The 13675-nt window shown below is 38.1% G+C and overlaps 2 protein-coding genes across 5 annotated transcripts in view; one reads left to right on the forward strand and one right to left on the reverse strand.

The window, feature by feature from the left end:
- The window catches only part of LOC113061403 (eukaryotic translation initiation factor 4H-like), a 15128-nt gene extending 11053 nt beyond the window's left edge, over nucleotides 1–4075 (reverse strand). For both annotated transcript variants that reach the window (XM_026230470.1, XM_026230469.1), the window contains exon 1: nucleotides 3918–4075. In XM_026230470.1, the coding sequence (XP_026086255.1) occupies nucleotides 3918–3982 (65 nt within the window). In that variant the 5' untranslated portion in view covers nucleotides 3983–4075. The remainder of the gene's footprint in view (nucleotides 1–3917) is intronic.
- A 6384-nt stretch (nucleotides 4076–10459) lies between these two features.
- Nucleotides 10460–13444, forward strand: LOC113061404 (uncharacterized protein C11orf87 homolog). 3 transcript variants are annotated; one of them, XM_026230472.1, is made up of 2 exons: nucleotides 10460–10702; nucleotides 10806–13444. In XM_026230472.1, exon 2 carries the CDS (start codon nucleotides 11279–11281, stop codon nucleotides 11699–11701), a length of 423 nt encoding a protein of 140 aa, XP_026086257.1. In that variant the 5' UTR covers nucleotides 10460–10702; nucleotides 10806–11278; the 3' UTR covers nucleotides 11702–13444. The 3 variants fall into 3 exon arrangements, with proteins under 3 accessions (XP_026086257.1, XP_026086258.1, XP_026086259.1); XM_026230473.1 differs by having other exon boundaries at nucleotides 11166–13444; XM_026230474.1 differs by having other exon boundaries at nucleotides 10460–10698; nucleotides 11166–13444.
- Nucleotides 13445–13675: the final 231 nt, after the last annotated feature.

The following is a 13675-nucleotide window of genomic DNA, read 5'->3' on the forward strand; positions in this document are numbered from 1 at the left end:
TGTATATACTTGTTTTTTTCCATAATGTATTTTACAACAATACAATGAGCAATATAACATTTTACCAGATTTGAGACTTATTCACTTTTATTTGTAAATAAAATATTTCAATAGATTTGATAAAATTATTGTGCTCCCGTGATTTTTCTAGAATCTAGAGTATCTTTTGCTGCTGAATTATCTACCAACCTAGTTTATAATAATATTTTTTTAATCGTTTATGATTATATATTTTTTAACTTGTTATTTTTCATTAAAATGAAGTTGTGTATATTTAATAGATTGTGATTAACACAAGAATGATGGTCAGGTCAACACAGAGATTGATTTAATTCTATATTGAATAAAAAAAAAAAACTGTGCTAGTATCGGATTGGTATCGGATTGGTATCGGTAGATACTCAGAATCTTCGTTATCGGATCGGTTCTGAAAAAATGGTATCGTTGCATCCCTAAAGACAAGTATGAAGTAATCTGTGCTGAATAGAGAACAGTATTATTGAAACATCTGGGGCCTAATTTATATAATGCTGCGTAGAAACAGTCATACATTTGATCTAAGAATAATTCAAGTGTATATGTGATTAAGAAAAAGCTAAAAAAAAAAAGTGCAGATCCCTATTTTCCATGTGAAACCAAAAAGTCACAAATTATCTTGTAAATGCCCCCAATTTATGTCTTACACATATAAAAGAGCTCCAGTCAACATCCACATCCTATGGCTTTTATTTCACAGTACCTGCAGTAGGGTTGTGACAGTGAGGAGATTTTCCCACCAGTTAATAAACGTGTTACAACACCTGTAATACCAGTATCACTGGGGGTGGGGTTTGTTGGGGGTTTCCCTCTTTTCCTCACAGGCATTTAAAAAATATTTCGAATTATAATATATATATATATATATATATATATATATATATATATGTGTGTGTGTGTGTGTGTGTGTGTGTGTGTTCATCTTCAGTTCTCTCTTCACAGCAGTTCAGTCAGTGTACTGTTTGAGTGCATGAATTACTCCGGGATATTGGTTTGTTTGAACTCAGAGGGAGTGTCAGCCACATTAAAAAAGGTTAACAGCTTAAGTCATTTGTGGATTAATGCGTATTGGAGATGCAAATCGTTTAAAATGATTCAGTTCGATTTGGTGAACTGAATGATTCGTTCGTGAACCGGAAACCCAGCTGCTTTGTTTTGAACTCTCTAAAATATCTTAAACTGTGTTCCAAAGATAAACGGAGGTTTCACAGGTTTGAAACAACGTGAGGGTAAAGTTATTAATTACATAATTTTGCTATCTGGGTGAGCTAACCCTTTAATTCATCTTGAAATATTATGAACTCAAATGATAACCATGAAAACGTTCATTTCTAACTATTAAACTTTAACCATGTAAAAATGTAACTTTAATTTTAAAATAGCAGTTTGGTATAATGCAATTCTTATTTTCTGTCCACAGCCCTTTCATTTTTGGCTCTTGCCTCTTCATAAGAAAAAGTTTGTGCACCTCTGGCTTAGACCCTGATGAGGATCTCGGCACTTTTCCACATCGATTGGACGTTGACTCTGTCAAAGTTGGCATGGATTTTAGCGCATGTTTTATAAATGAGACCACGGAAACTAAAAATTATCAATATATGAAGTTCATTTGCAAAAACATAACTCAGTTGTTTAAAATTTCCAAAAATCATGTTTTGAATTTCATGTTTTAATTGTGATTTATTGTGTTAGTTTTTTTTTTTGTTTTTTTTTTTAACTAGTCCAGATAGCCCAGCTGAAGTTTGAATGAGGTTTCTGAAAATGCGCAATGAAACACACATGATTTCTGAGAACTGACTTGAGGATGTGCAATCACTTCTGTTAGTCTGCACACTGGACAGTTATGAGCTAATGCCAATAGTCTTAAAGTTCCCAAATATGATATTGGCTTGGCTCACACATTAGTCTACCGCCGGTCACAAAGTACTGAACAGATGCAAAAAGTGCCTTTGACAGAACGATTACAGAAAGCACCTTCTCAATGTATTTTGTGTCTGTATGTAACAGTAGATCAAATCATGTGCAGGGATCCAGTGTGCAGGGGACATTCCTCAGGGGTCAGACCAGAGCGTATAGCATGACCAGCGGGGCGTTTTCACACCTGTGCTGTCCGCAGCAGATGATCCATGACTGCGCCTGGCACGGAAACATTCATCATCAGCCCCAAAACTGACATCAAGTGCTGTGACGGTGGGGACCAGACGGAAATACCACACTGCACTGATACACACATGATAGGGCTGATATCAGGAGACGTAATCGACAGAGCTCCACACTCGGAGCAATACACAAATATCTGTCCAGTGTGTTACTTCTTTTTCTTTCTCTTTTTCGCGCTCCACTGTGAATAAAAGAGCTAGCTTTCTGAAAACACCCGCAAGCTCGAAGTTTAGCAACAGTGTGTCTGCAGTTGAGTTTCCTATTCACAGAAATGTCTAATATTTCAAGTCTGTGTTCGTTTACGTGCCAGAGAGAGAGAGAGAGAGAGAGAGAGAGATCTTTTATGTGTGAATTACCACCTCGGTCTTCGTTTTGTTTCTCTGTTAGCAGTGAAGCTTCAGACGCAGTCAGTGTCTCTGTTTGCTATGTGTGTGTGTGTGTGTGTGTGAGCTACAGTGATGACAGAGCATTGCTTTAGAAAGCTTTCATTTTTAAATATGCATGTCAAGTGCGTGTTGATTTGTGCATTGATAACCTACCAACAATTTAAAGATGAATAAATTAGTATATTAGAATGAGTCTGTTAATATGTATGGGCTTAAACACAAGATGCAAACCTGTTAAACTGTTATGGAGGCCCTTCATAATGCAGAGGTCAACTGCCTTATAGTTAACAATGGTCCTATAGTACACAGTGTTTAAAAGCAGCTGTTTTACTCCGTTCTGCTGAGTGCAGACCCTTATTGTGAGATGAATTGTATTTGTTTAAAAGAAATTTTATGTAAGATCTTTCCTGTCACTTTTGATCAATTTAATGCATCCCTCCTGATCAAAAGCATTAATATCAAAAATATAAATCGCAGGCCTCAGTATTATTTCACAATACCAGAGCATCGCTGTTCTTCTGTAATATTACACACTCGTTCAAAAGTTTCGGTTTAGTCAAGGTTTCCAACATTGATAATCAGAAACATTTCTTGAGCAGCAAACATACATCACAACAGAAAACGATTACATCAACCTGCAAATAAATTTCACCATATTACGGTTTATACTGTATTTTTGTTCAAATGTATATGACATTGCTGAGCATAAGAGACCTTTCCTTCCTTTAAAAACAAACTCTCATTACAAACTTCAGTTTGTGCGTGGTATGGTGCATTATGGCCTGAATGCAAGATCTCCACACATCAAATAAGCACGCGCTTTCTGTTTCTATATTCAGTAAATGATAAACGCCACGCATGTGTGAGAAACAGCACACCTGTGTGCAAATACAGCCATCTGCTCGATCTGAGGCTCGGAAACATCATAAACTCAGTTTATCAGAATGAATATTGGCTCATACTGCAGCAGTGCAGTGGGCTTCAGAACAGCAGGAGATACAGACGGGAGTGAAAGCCCTGCTCGAGGCCCAAACACGCTGCTGCATGACCACAAAAACACGCTTTGACATCACTAACTAAATACTATAACCGAGATCAGCGAGCAGGAACGTGTTATATAACGTCCGCGGGCACTGAGATGCTGATTAGGCCGCGAGACATGAAGCCCATGTGGGCTGAGTTTCGTGCCCGGCCTTCATTCATCTCAGCGGGAGCGCGCCGCTGCTGCGTGGCCTACACCCGCTCGATCTCCCGCAAACACGCGCGCACCCGCGGCCTCCCGTCAGACACGCTCAAACGCACGCTTCACCGCGCCTCTCGTGCGGGGTGGCTTACCCTCTTCCCCCGCCGAAGCTCCCGTAAGCCCGATCCCGGTCATCGTAGTTATCGTAATCCGCCATTGACGAAGATGCTGTCCAGAGAAAGCAGCAGTCTGACTCTGAAGGACCCCGAGATATACGGCTGCGAGCTTTAGCTGTCTTCCGCGTGCCTGACACGTGTCCCTAGGAGATTTATAAAATACATTTGAGTAATGATCGCGTAAACAGGTCTGAAATATCAAAATATGATGTTTGTATATTTGTTTTGTTATATGGATCAAAATATATATTTTTTTAATGTGAATAATGGACGGGTTTTTAATCGGGCAACATCGAGTAGACTCAACTTACGATCTTTAATGTGTGTTACCCATAGACAGTAAAAGAGGTGTTTACCAGCCAAATCTTAGAAGCATAGGTGGGGATTTTGATTCAGAGTTTAGAATCTTTTAAATGAGTTCACCAAAACGATTCATTCATAGACGAGTGCTTGCGATGGGCGCGTGAGTAGTCGAGTAGCCAGCGAATCAAAGTGATTCACGATTCATGTTCGATTCGATTCATGAAAGGTTTTGAAATGAGTATTACATTTTAAAAAAATGTTATTCGCGCGTCCAACCAAAACGTTTCAGGCACATTTCCATGGACCATAACATGGAGCTAAAAATAATATTTCTTTTAGTTTTTTTCATAATTTTAAATCACCATTTAGATTTTCTTTGCAGTTCACTATAGCCCTGTAGGGCAACAATTTAATTTTTAAAAGGCAAATATTCCATATATTTCTCAATGAATATAAATCACTTAGAAGTACAATTCTTATAATTAGATAAGAATAAGTAACAATGCTAAAGTAGTTTTAGGATAAATGTAAGCCACACTGCTGGACACTGATATTATAAATAATTATAACAAATAAAAATGACTATAATTATGTTTTAATACACCGCATTTGCTGAAAATAGATCATTGGTAAGAAGATGGCCTTCAGGTAGCTGTGAAACTCACAGTGAAGAGAACGAGCCGTACATTAGCCTTGTAAATAGCTGTGATATCTATGCCATCTCCTCTCATTGCAAAGACAAACAGACAGCGAAACCACTTCCATCTAGCCATCGTGATTATCATCATTACTATTATTAGTTCACTAATCCAAATCTATGGCACCAACCATGTAAAACTCCTTTGTACAGACATCTATCTATCTGAGATTGGCATGAACCCTCCACTGGATGGAGACAGAGTCTGATCTTCCAAACGTTTGTTAACGTGGTGGGTGGAGCAAAACAACTTTCCCTCCCACGTCATGAACTCCTCCACCTGTAACCTCCATTTACATTGAGAGTCACAGAATTACAGCATAAATCTGCTCCACACAGACAGAGGGAGCATCACCTGACTCTGTATTTAAAGGGCAAACTTACAAGTGTTGTGTCCTCCACATTGATAACTGATAGCAGAAGAGCCTGAACACTCTCATGAACTCAGAGCATTTCATTATACACTTAAAAATAAAGGTGAACTTTTGAGATTGATGAGGGGACAGTAAAAGCAGCATGCAGAGAATGCTATAGAGAGTCATGTCACTGCTGTGCGGGGATGGAAACTCCTGAAATGTTTAGAAAACTGAAGGTGAAAAAAAAATTATATCAGTATCAGAATTTGTCACTATGCTATCAAAGAGCTAGCATTTAATACTATGGTTTCATATGAATTATTATTATTATTGTTTATTTATATATCACATTTAAAATGACCCAAAGGTTGAGCAAAGTGCAGTACAGAACTTTAGAAACAATACATAAAATAGAAATTACAATCCGCAAAGTAAAATACACATCAACTTATTCAAAAGCTCGGTCCCCTCTATGTTTTATCTTAGACCTGTAAACAGAGAGTAATCAAAGCGTCAAAACGTGTGTTGCTGAACGCATAAATAACTGTTTCAGAGTTCTTCAAGTAGAGAAAAGATTATCTAAAAGTAATCTGTTTATCGAAACGAAGAACCCCGTGCAAATAAAACACCAAGGTTACCGCACCCTGAGTAACATGAGAACTTAAAAATCCTAGATCCAGATCACCACAGTCATAAAAATCATGTTTTTTTGTGAAAGCCCTGAGTTCAGATCCTGTAAGAGTGCTAGTAGAACCTCAGTATGAACACGAGTCTTTACATGTTTAAGTGGGAGGTACAAGTGGGTGTCATCAGCATATATAAATGAAACAATACTCCATTTTTGGAAAACATGGATCCCTATTGCAGCATGTATAAAGAGAAAAGTATTGGAGCAAGGATCGATCCCTGCAGAACACCACAGGAAAGATGTGACTGAAACCATTTTAAAACGGTACCCTGAATGCCAACATAATCTAGAAATTAAAATTTTGTGATCGACCTAATCAAATGCTGAACTAAGATCTAAAAGGACCAAGGCAACAGCATTCCCATTATCGGTAGCCACCACATTATTTGTAACTTTCAATAAAACAGATTCAGTACTATGTAATTTTCTATAACCTCACTGTAAGTTTTCGTATAATGAATTTGAAGTCAGAAAAGTCTGTAGTTGAGTGAGAACGACCTTTTCTAAAAAAAAAAAAAAAAAAATCTATTACATTTATATTACATTTTTATATCTACATTAACATAATAATAAAACATGACTCCCGCATTCTGTTCAGTTTAATTCTGAATGGCGCACAACCCTGATCTATTAAAAGTTTTGACACATTGGACTGAATTTATGTGATCTTAAAAAAAATAAAACATTTCTGAAGGCCTATGCTTCATAAAAAATGGAACTGGATGAGATTGACTGGATAGGAAAAGCATTCAGCGAATGAATGTCCAGGATAAATGTTTACTCTGTGAGTTTAATCTACATAACATACTATTAACCTACCTGAAATCATAAAATTATATATATATATATATATATGTATATATATAAAGCTATTCACATTTATTCATTTTAGCTGACGCTTTTATCCAAAGCGACTTACAATTGCTATATATGTCAGAGGTCGCACGCCTCTGGAGCAACTAGGGGTTAAGTGTCTTGCTCAGGGACACATTGGTGCCTCACAGTGGATTCGAACCCGGGTCTCCCACACCACAGACGTGTGTCTTATCCACTGCGCTAACACCACCCCATTTTACAGAACATGCCTGCAAATATAGAAGTGCTTGAAAGTGCTGTCTACCATTAACATCATATACAGCAGTCCATAACCATATTCAAGGCATCATTTTAATTCTGAACCATTAGTGCTATTACTTATTGCTTCAGTCTCCATCTCATAAAAAGACACATTTTTGACTATATGTCAAAGCAGGTTATTCTGGAGGATAGGACAACACTTATGTCCTTGAAGTTGTTCTTTTAATAAAGAGAAAGAACCTAATTGCCTATCACAGCTATGCTGATGATACCCAGATTTACCTAGCCTTATCTACAAATGACTACAGCCCCATCGACTCCCTCTGCCAATGCATTGATGAAATTAATAGTTGGATGTGCCAGAACTATCTTCCGTTAAATAAGGAAAAAACTAATTGCATTTGGAAACAAAGATTAAGTTTTCAAGGTGAATGCATACCTTGAATCTAGGGGTCAAACAACAAAAAGTCAAGTCAGGAATCTTGGTGTGTTTCTGGAGACAGACCTTAGTTTCAGTAGTCATGTCAAAGCAGTAACTAAATCAGCATACTATCATTTAAAAAACATCGCAAGAATTAGATGTTTTGTTTCCAGTCAAGACTTGGAGAAACTTGTTCATGCCTTTATCACCAGCAGGGTGGACTATTGTAATGAGCTCCTCACTGGCCTTCCCAAAAAGACCATTAGACAGCTGCAGCTCATTCAGAGCACTGCTGCCAGGATTCTGACTAGAACCAGAAAATCTGAGCATATCACACCAGTCCTCAGGTCCTTACACTGGCTTCCAGTTACATCTAGGATTGATTTTAAAGTACTTTTACTCGTATATAAATCACTAAATGACCTAGGACCGAAATATATTGCAGATATTCACTGAATATAAGCCTAACAGAGCACTCAGATCACTAGGATCAAGTCCGTTAGAAATACCAAGGGTTCACACAAAACAAGGGGAGTCCTCCTTTAGTTACTATGCCGCCCGCAGTTGGAATCAGATTCCTGAAGAGATCAGACGTGCTAAAACACTAGTCACATTTAAATCTAGACTCAAAACGCATCTTTTTAGCTGTGCATTTGTTGAATGAGCACTGTGCAATGTCCGAACTGATTGCACTATATATTACCAGCTTCACTTATTAATAACCAGTTTGACTTTATTTTTGTCAGATGTCTACAGAAGCTCTTTTAGAGAATTAACAGAGGTTTAGATGTTGATGTTTTATTTGAAAATGTTTGGTCACCATTATTGTGATCAGTGTTTGCTTTAGTTGGGTGGTTTGACTCTTGGATTAGTAAGTCTATGGTTCTTGTAATAATATGACTTCTTTGATGTACATTGATGTACTGTGCCTGCTGGGATTTAACTGTTTTAAATTCATTTAAAAAAAGTAAATTTTTAATAATTTTAAACGTTTTAAAATTGCTTGTTTTATTTTTGTTATTATTTTTCTTTACTATTATTTTCATTTGTTTTATGTAAAGCACTTTGAATTACCATTGTGTACGAAATGTGCTATATAAATAAACTTTCCTCGCCTTGCCTTTAAAGTCTTTCAAAAATTAAGGGGTTCGTCAACCGTGCCGACCCCAAAATCTCCACAATATTCGGATCTCTGGATCTGACTGGACTACCCTGTTCAATTCACAGTCAGTCTGAGATTTAAGTTTGCTGTTTTATTGTGCACCAGGGTGAAATTCTACACTGTAATGCTGAAATTATTAGCTTGGTCACTGCACCGATTATCAGAGGGACTGGATTCTGAAAGATTAATCGACAGACGATGCTGAGCAGGTGGAGCAGTAATGGAGGTCACTTTGCACGTTTATGGAGCACAGTACACATGATGTAGTAATTAATCTCTACAGGGATTGGGCAGGTCTTTGGAATAGATTAGTGGCCAATTAAAGTGCTATGTCTAGTAGTACATGAGGGACAGTCGTGTATGACGGTATGTGGATTTTATTAACAAACTTTACCTGAAGGTTAACACCTTCTGAGCATATGGCCAGGAATGTGAGGCTCCCGAGGGCCACGTTATTTATTTCTCATTACAGAAGGTTAAACATTTTACCTGATAACTGAAAGCTGGAGAGAATTTGTACATAGCTGAATTTCACACAATAAATCAATACAAATAAATAAATAAATACATTTTGAATCTTGATTTTCAGAGGAATAATAAGACTTATTGTAAGATTTATTCACATAAATACAGTACAAATTGTCAGTTTGAGAGGTACAGGTGTGGATCCTCTTCATCTTAGAGGTCAGGGTGAAGGTCTCTGAGGGGTTTAATGCTCTTGCTCGTATTACCCCTGCACACTGTAATTTTATTTGATAGTCTTGTGCCCTTTTTCAAAACCCATCCTAAAAGTCAATGTCCTGCAAGTGACAAAGACCTTCTGTCTTTGCTGTTAGTGTCATCTGGATAACCACTAAGGTCTACATTTTGAGGATAAACTTCAAAATAAGTAAACTGGCTTCCTAGCCGCAAAATTGGTATTGAAATAGATTTGGACAACAAAACATGTTGAACTGGAATTGGAAAAGTATGCACAATATGGAAAAATATTGACATCAACATTTTGAAAGTAAAGTGAAAGTGTAATTTTATCATTTAAAAGTGCATATAAAATATTGAGCTATAAACAATCGTCACCAATCAATTAACTAATAACAGATGTTGTGGTAAGTTGCAATCAGACAGCCTATTATTCAAAAATAGACACACATCACTGATGTGTGTGGCATCACTGATTATCATGTCACAGCATGCTTAAGAGCATAAAATACTGAAAACAAATGTAGCTATCATTAAAAAATGCATTCCATTTCGTGGGTTTGAATTCAAATGAGAATTCTACATTCTGTTTGCAGCAAATGAATCGGAATTTATAAGGCATTCTGAAGTCAGTTATGAATGGCGCACGTGCAGCCCAGCTGGAAATGGAAGTCTAGTTCAATCACGCGCTGCTTGTGCTGTTGTGTGCTTCATCACGTGGTTACGGGAATAATGATGGCGTTCTCATTTGCGCACAAAAACGCTTGGAAGTCTGTTTAGCTAACAAAACAGGAACGGCACTCAGGTTAAATTCGTGACAATAAACTGACAGCAATCATTCACTATTAAAAACAGTCAACACTATGTGTTTAATGAAGCGTTAGTACAACAATCTAATAGCCTAGACGCCAGCCTGTCCCATTCACCTGAGCAACCTTACGCTTTCAGTATCATTGCTATCAGTTTTAGACTATTAGATATACAATGCAAATACTTCATGCAAAGTTTTGTTTAAAAAAATGATTCCATCGTTAGATGGTTAATTCTTTATTTCTAATGCTAAATAAAGTTTGTCGCATCTAATTCCCCAAATGCGTAAAGTTATCATAAATGCGGGTGCAGTTCTCTGGTAGCATGGAGGGGACGGGTGTTGACAAACCCCATACATTCGACTCACAAAGCATGCATAGTCCTCTAAACACACAGTGTGCTGAAAGAGGTTGCTGGAGCGTGGTTTGTCAGAGGAGGTACGTCATTGCGAGCAGCGGCGATTGGCTGGATCCCGCTCCTTTTTCTCCAGAATTTGCGACACGAGCGGTCTTCGCCTCCGGAGCAGCGACATCCCACAGTAGAGGCAGGTAAACTAGCGCTCTTATCTAGATCTTCGCATGCTCTTTTGATTGACGAGGCTAGCTGTTTCTTTCTGTCGTTTATGTGCTGCTTCACGGGTTTCTTCTTCAGACAGCTGCTGCTGCTGCTCTGAGGGAATGCGCAGTTCAGGAATGAATGCTGAAGCTTGAGAGATGAATGCTTTTTGTAAATGGAAAAGGCTTGGGGCGAAAGGAGCACGGGCTGAGGGAATATAACGCGACATTGTTTGCGCACATAAGTTCGCGACCAGCGCGCGCGCCCTTCAGAGATGCGCGAGATAGATCAGTTTTGTTCTTAAACGGATCGTGTGTGTATGCGTCAGAGGTGTGGATTTGAAAGTGGTTTAAAGGACGGGTTCTACGTCAGACTGTAACGTGACTAGAAATGCAATTGATCTCTCTGCGCACATGCTCCTCTCTAACGCTGGATTGCTCTTTGGATCTATTTTAGGTGGACTTATTTCCCTCAAGAGAAATGAATGCAATATAGCGCGTGGACATTTCTATTCGCTTTCGTCTCCTCAATTCTTCCCTGCAATACAGACACTGCCCGACCCGGACTAAATGAGTTCCCGGACCTCGGAGAGACTGGCGCTTTCTATTCCCCACTGTGCCTTGAACGGAACCGCTCGGAGCAGCAATGGCACGTGCTTGGACCCGGTGGACCAGCTGTTCCAGGCGTCCTCCTCCACCGCCGTGCTCTTCGTGCTCATCGCCATGATCATCGGGATAATATTCGTGTCCGTCACGACCTTCCACTTTCACAAAAGCAAGATGAAAATGCGCAAGATCCAGAAAGCCCAGGAGGAATACGAGCGCGACAACTGCAGTCCCAAAGCGGCCAAAGGCAAGCCGGTGGTCCGGCAGTGCATCATGGTGAGACCCCCCGCGGGAGCGCGCACGGCAGATCCTGGCGTGACAGAGGACATCAGACACTCGGGACAGACCAGGGATGAGGACTTGTTGGAATCGGTCGCTGTGTCTTGATAACGCAGTGGCAGCCTTTGGAAGACGCTGTAAATAACCTCTGTATTCTTATGATATCACCCACGGAATATACCTATTCTTCGTATAAGCATAAGACTTGATGAGTTTTCATAGAAGATCCCGGACGAGGCTTTCTTTACTGGTTTTTGAGGAGGACTGAGGAATGCTGACGGAATTTAAATCATAATTGTTATTCAATCATAAAGAGATCGAAAGAGATGAAAATGTAATAAATGAATCTATCAGGATTTTGTTGATGGGAATCAAATCAGAATTTCATAAATATGAAATTTATTGGGGGGGGGGGGTCTAATAATAAATTGAAAAGGATCTTATTGAATATTAATGGATTTTATATTAAAATTAGGAGTCAATGCCAATGAGATCAAACAGAAACCCTTGATGAATCAAATAAACACGTGCATTCATTGGCATTAATCAGTTTATCCAGTAGGACTTCAGTGAATACTTGTCATCTTATTGATGGCATCAAATGAAAATGTTCTAAAAAATAAAATAAAAAGTAAACAATTCCAGGGTGGAGGGGGAATCAGTTCATTAATCTTAAAGTATATTACTGAATATTAATGGGATTTCTATCATAACTCAATCCAATTGTGACTAAACAGGAGTCCTCTCTGAATCAAATAAGATATAGAATTATATAAGATATATAGAATTACAATTCTGGGGGAAAAAGTCACTGATCATTCAACCCAATAATGGATTTCTATTATAATTTGGAGCAACAACAAAAAACGAAGAATCAAATTCAGTAGGATTTTACTGAATCATAATTTGGAACCAATCCAAACAAATGGATCAAATGTGAACCGTCTAAGAATCAAAGAACATCCTTCCGGATGAACTGAGGTGCCCGTTCTTTCTCTCAAGCCTCTCTTAGCGAATGTTTTTCAGAATTTCAGTAAATCCAGTTGGATTGTGTTTTATACCATTAGGATTGTCTACAAATTATGATAGATGTGCCATTAGCGTTTGGAGGACAAATTATGGACATGCTGCCAGTACTTCAAAGTTTATTACTCCGTGGTGAAGGAATAATGAGGTTCTCTTGTATAAAGTCTGTACAGACGCTGTCCAGTGCTGAAATAAGGACAGAGATGGCGGTCTTCTTCATGTAGAACTTCAACACTATTCACAACAATTTCCTTTGTTTTGGGGTTCAGAAACTCTTAGGTGTTAATCTTTAAGGCAACATCGTTGTTGTTTTTTCCGACAAATATTGGGATTTTCCTTTATCTCAGTTGCTTTTTTAAGATAGAAGTGCAATTGGTGCCATTCTGGCTTGGCATGAATAGGTTTAGTGTTTTAACCCCTTTATCCCCGAGACTGTTAATGTGCAACTGCAGCTGCTAGTGGTAGTATAGCCTATACTTGTTTTGTTCATGACACTGTATAATCATAGTAAAACTTATGTAACCTGAGGCGTTTCGGTTTTGTGTTACAGCTCTGTATTAATGCTCTCTTTTTGCATTTTTGCTCTAGATTAATATAACACTAATGTCGAGTATTATATTTTCATCATTATATGCTAGTGTAACAATCAATTAGAAATAAGAGTACATTTTAAAAGTCATTTCATATATTTCCTTGACGTTGTGTTGAACCGCAAATGAAAGTTATAGACCAAAATCACATATTATAACAGATCGCAGTTTGAACTTTTGTTTTTATTTTGTTCAGTGCATTTGATTTTGAATTACTAATAAAGTATTGTGCAAATTGGTGTGTGGTTATTAGAATTCAGATGCACTCTGGATTGAAAACATCACCTCTGTGGTTAGGCCCTGCTGAAAACCAGCCTAAAGTGGTTTCTGCTCTTAGCTTAGATTAGACAACTAAGCAGGTTTCATGCTGATCTGCTTTTCCCAAAAGCAACATAAGCATGCAGATAGAAACATTTGTATGAATTATCTTAGAAATATGTGTCCAAAAAGCATCATAACTTATGAA

The sequence above is a fragment of the Carassius auratus genome, chromosome 43 (assembly GCF_003368295.1).
Source record: "Carassius auratus strain Wakin chromosome 43, ASM336829v1, whole genome shotgun sequence".
NCBI lineage: Eukaryota > Metazoa > Chordata > Actinopteri > Cypriniformes > Cyprinidae > Carassius > Carassius auratus.

What these genes read in the sequence shown, in the direction of transcription:
- LOC113061404 (XM_026230472.1), top strand. Translation starts at nt 11,279, where the DNA reads ATGAGTTCCCGGACCTCGGAGAGACTGGCGCTTTCTATTCCCCACTGT.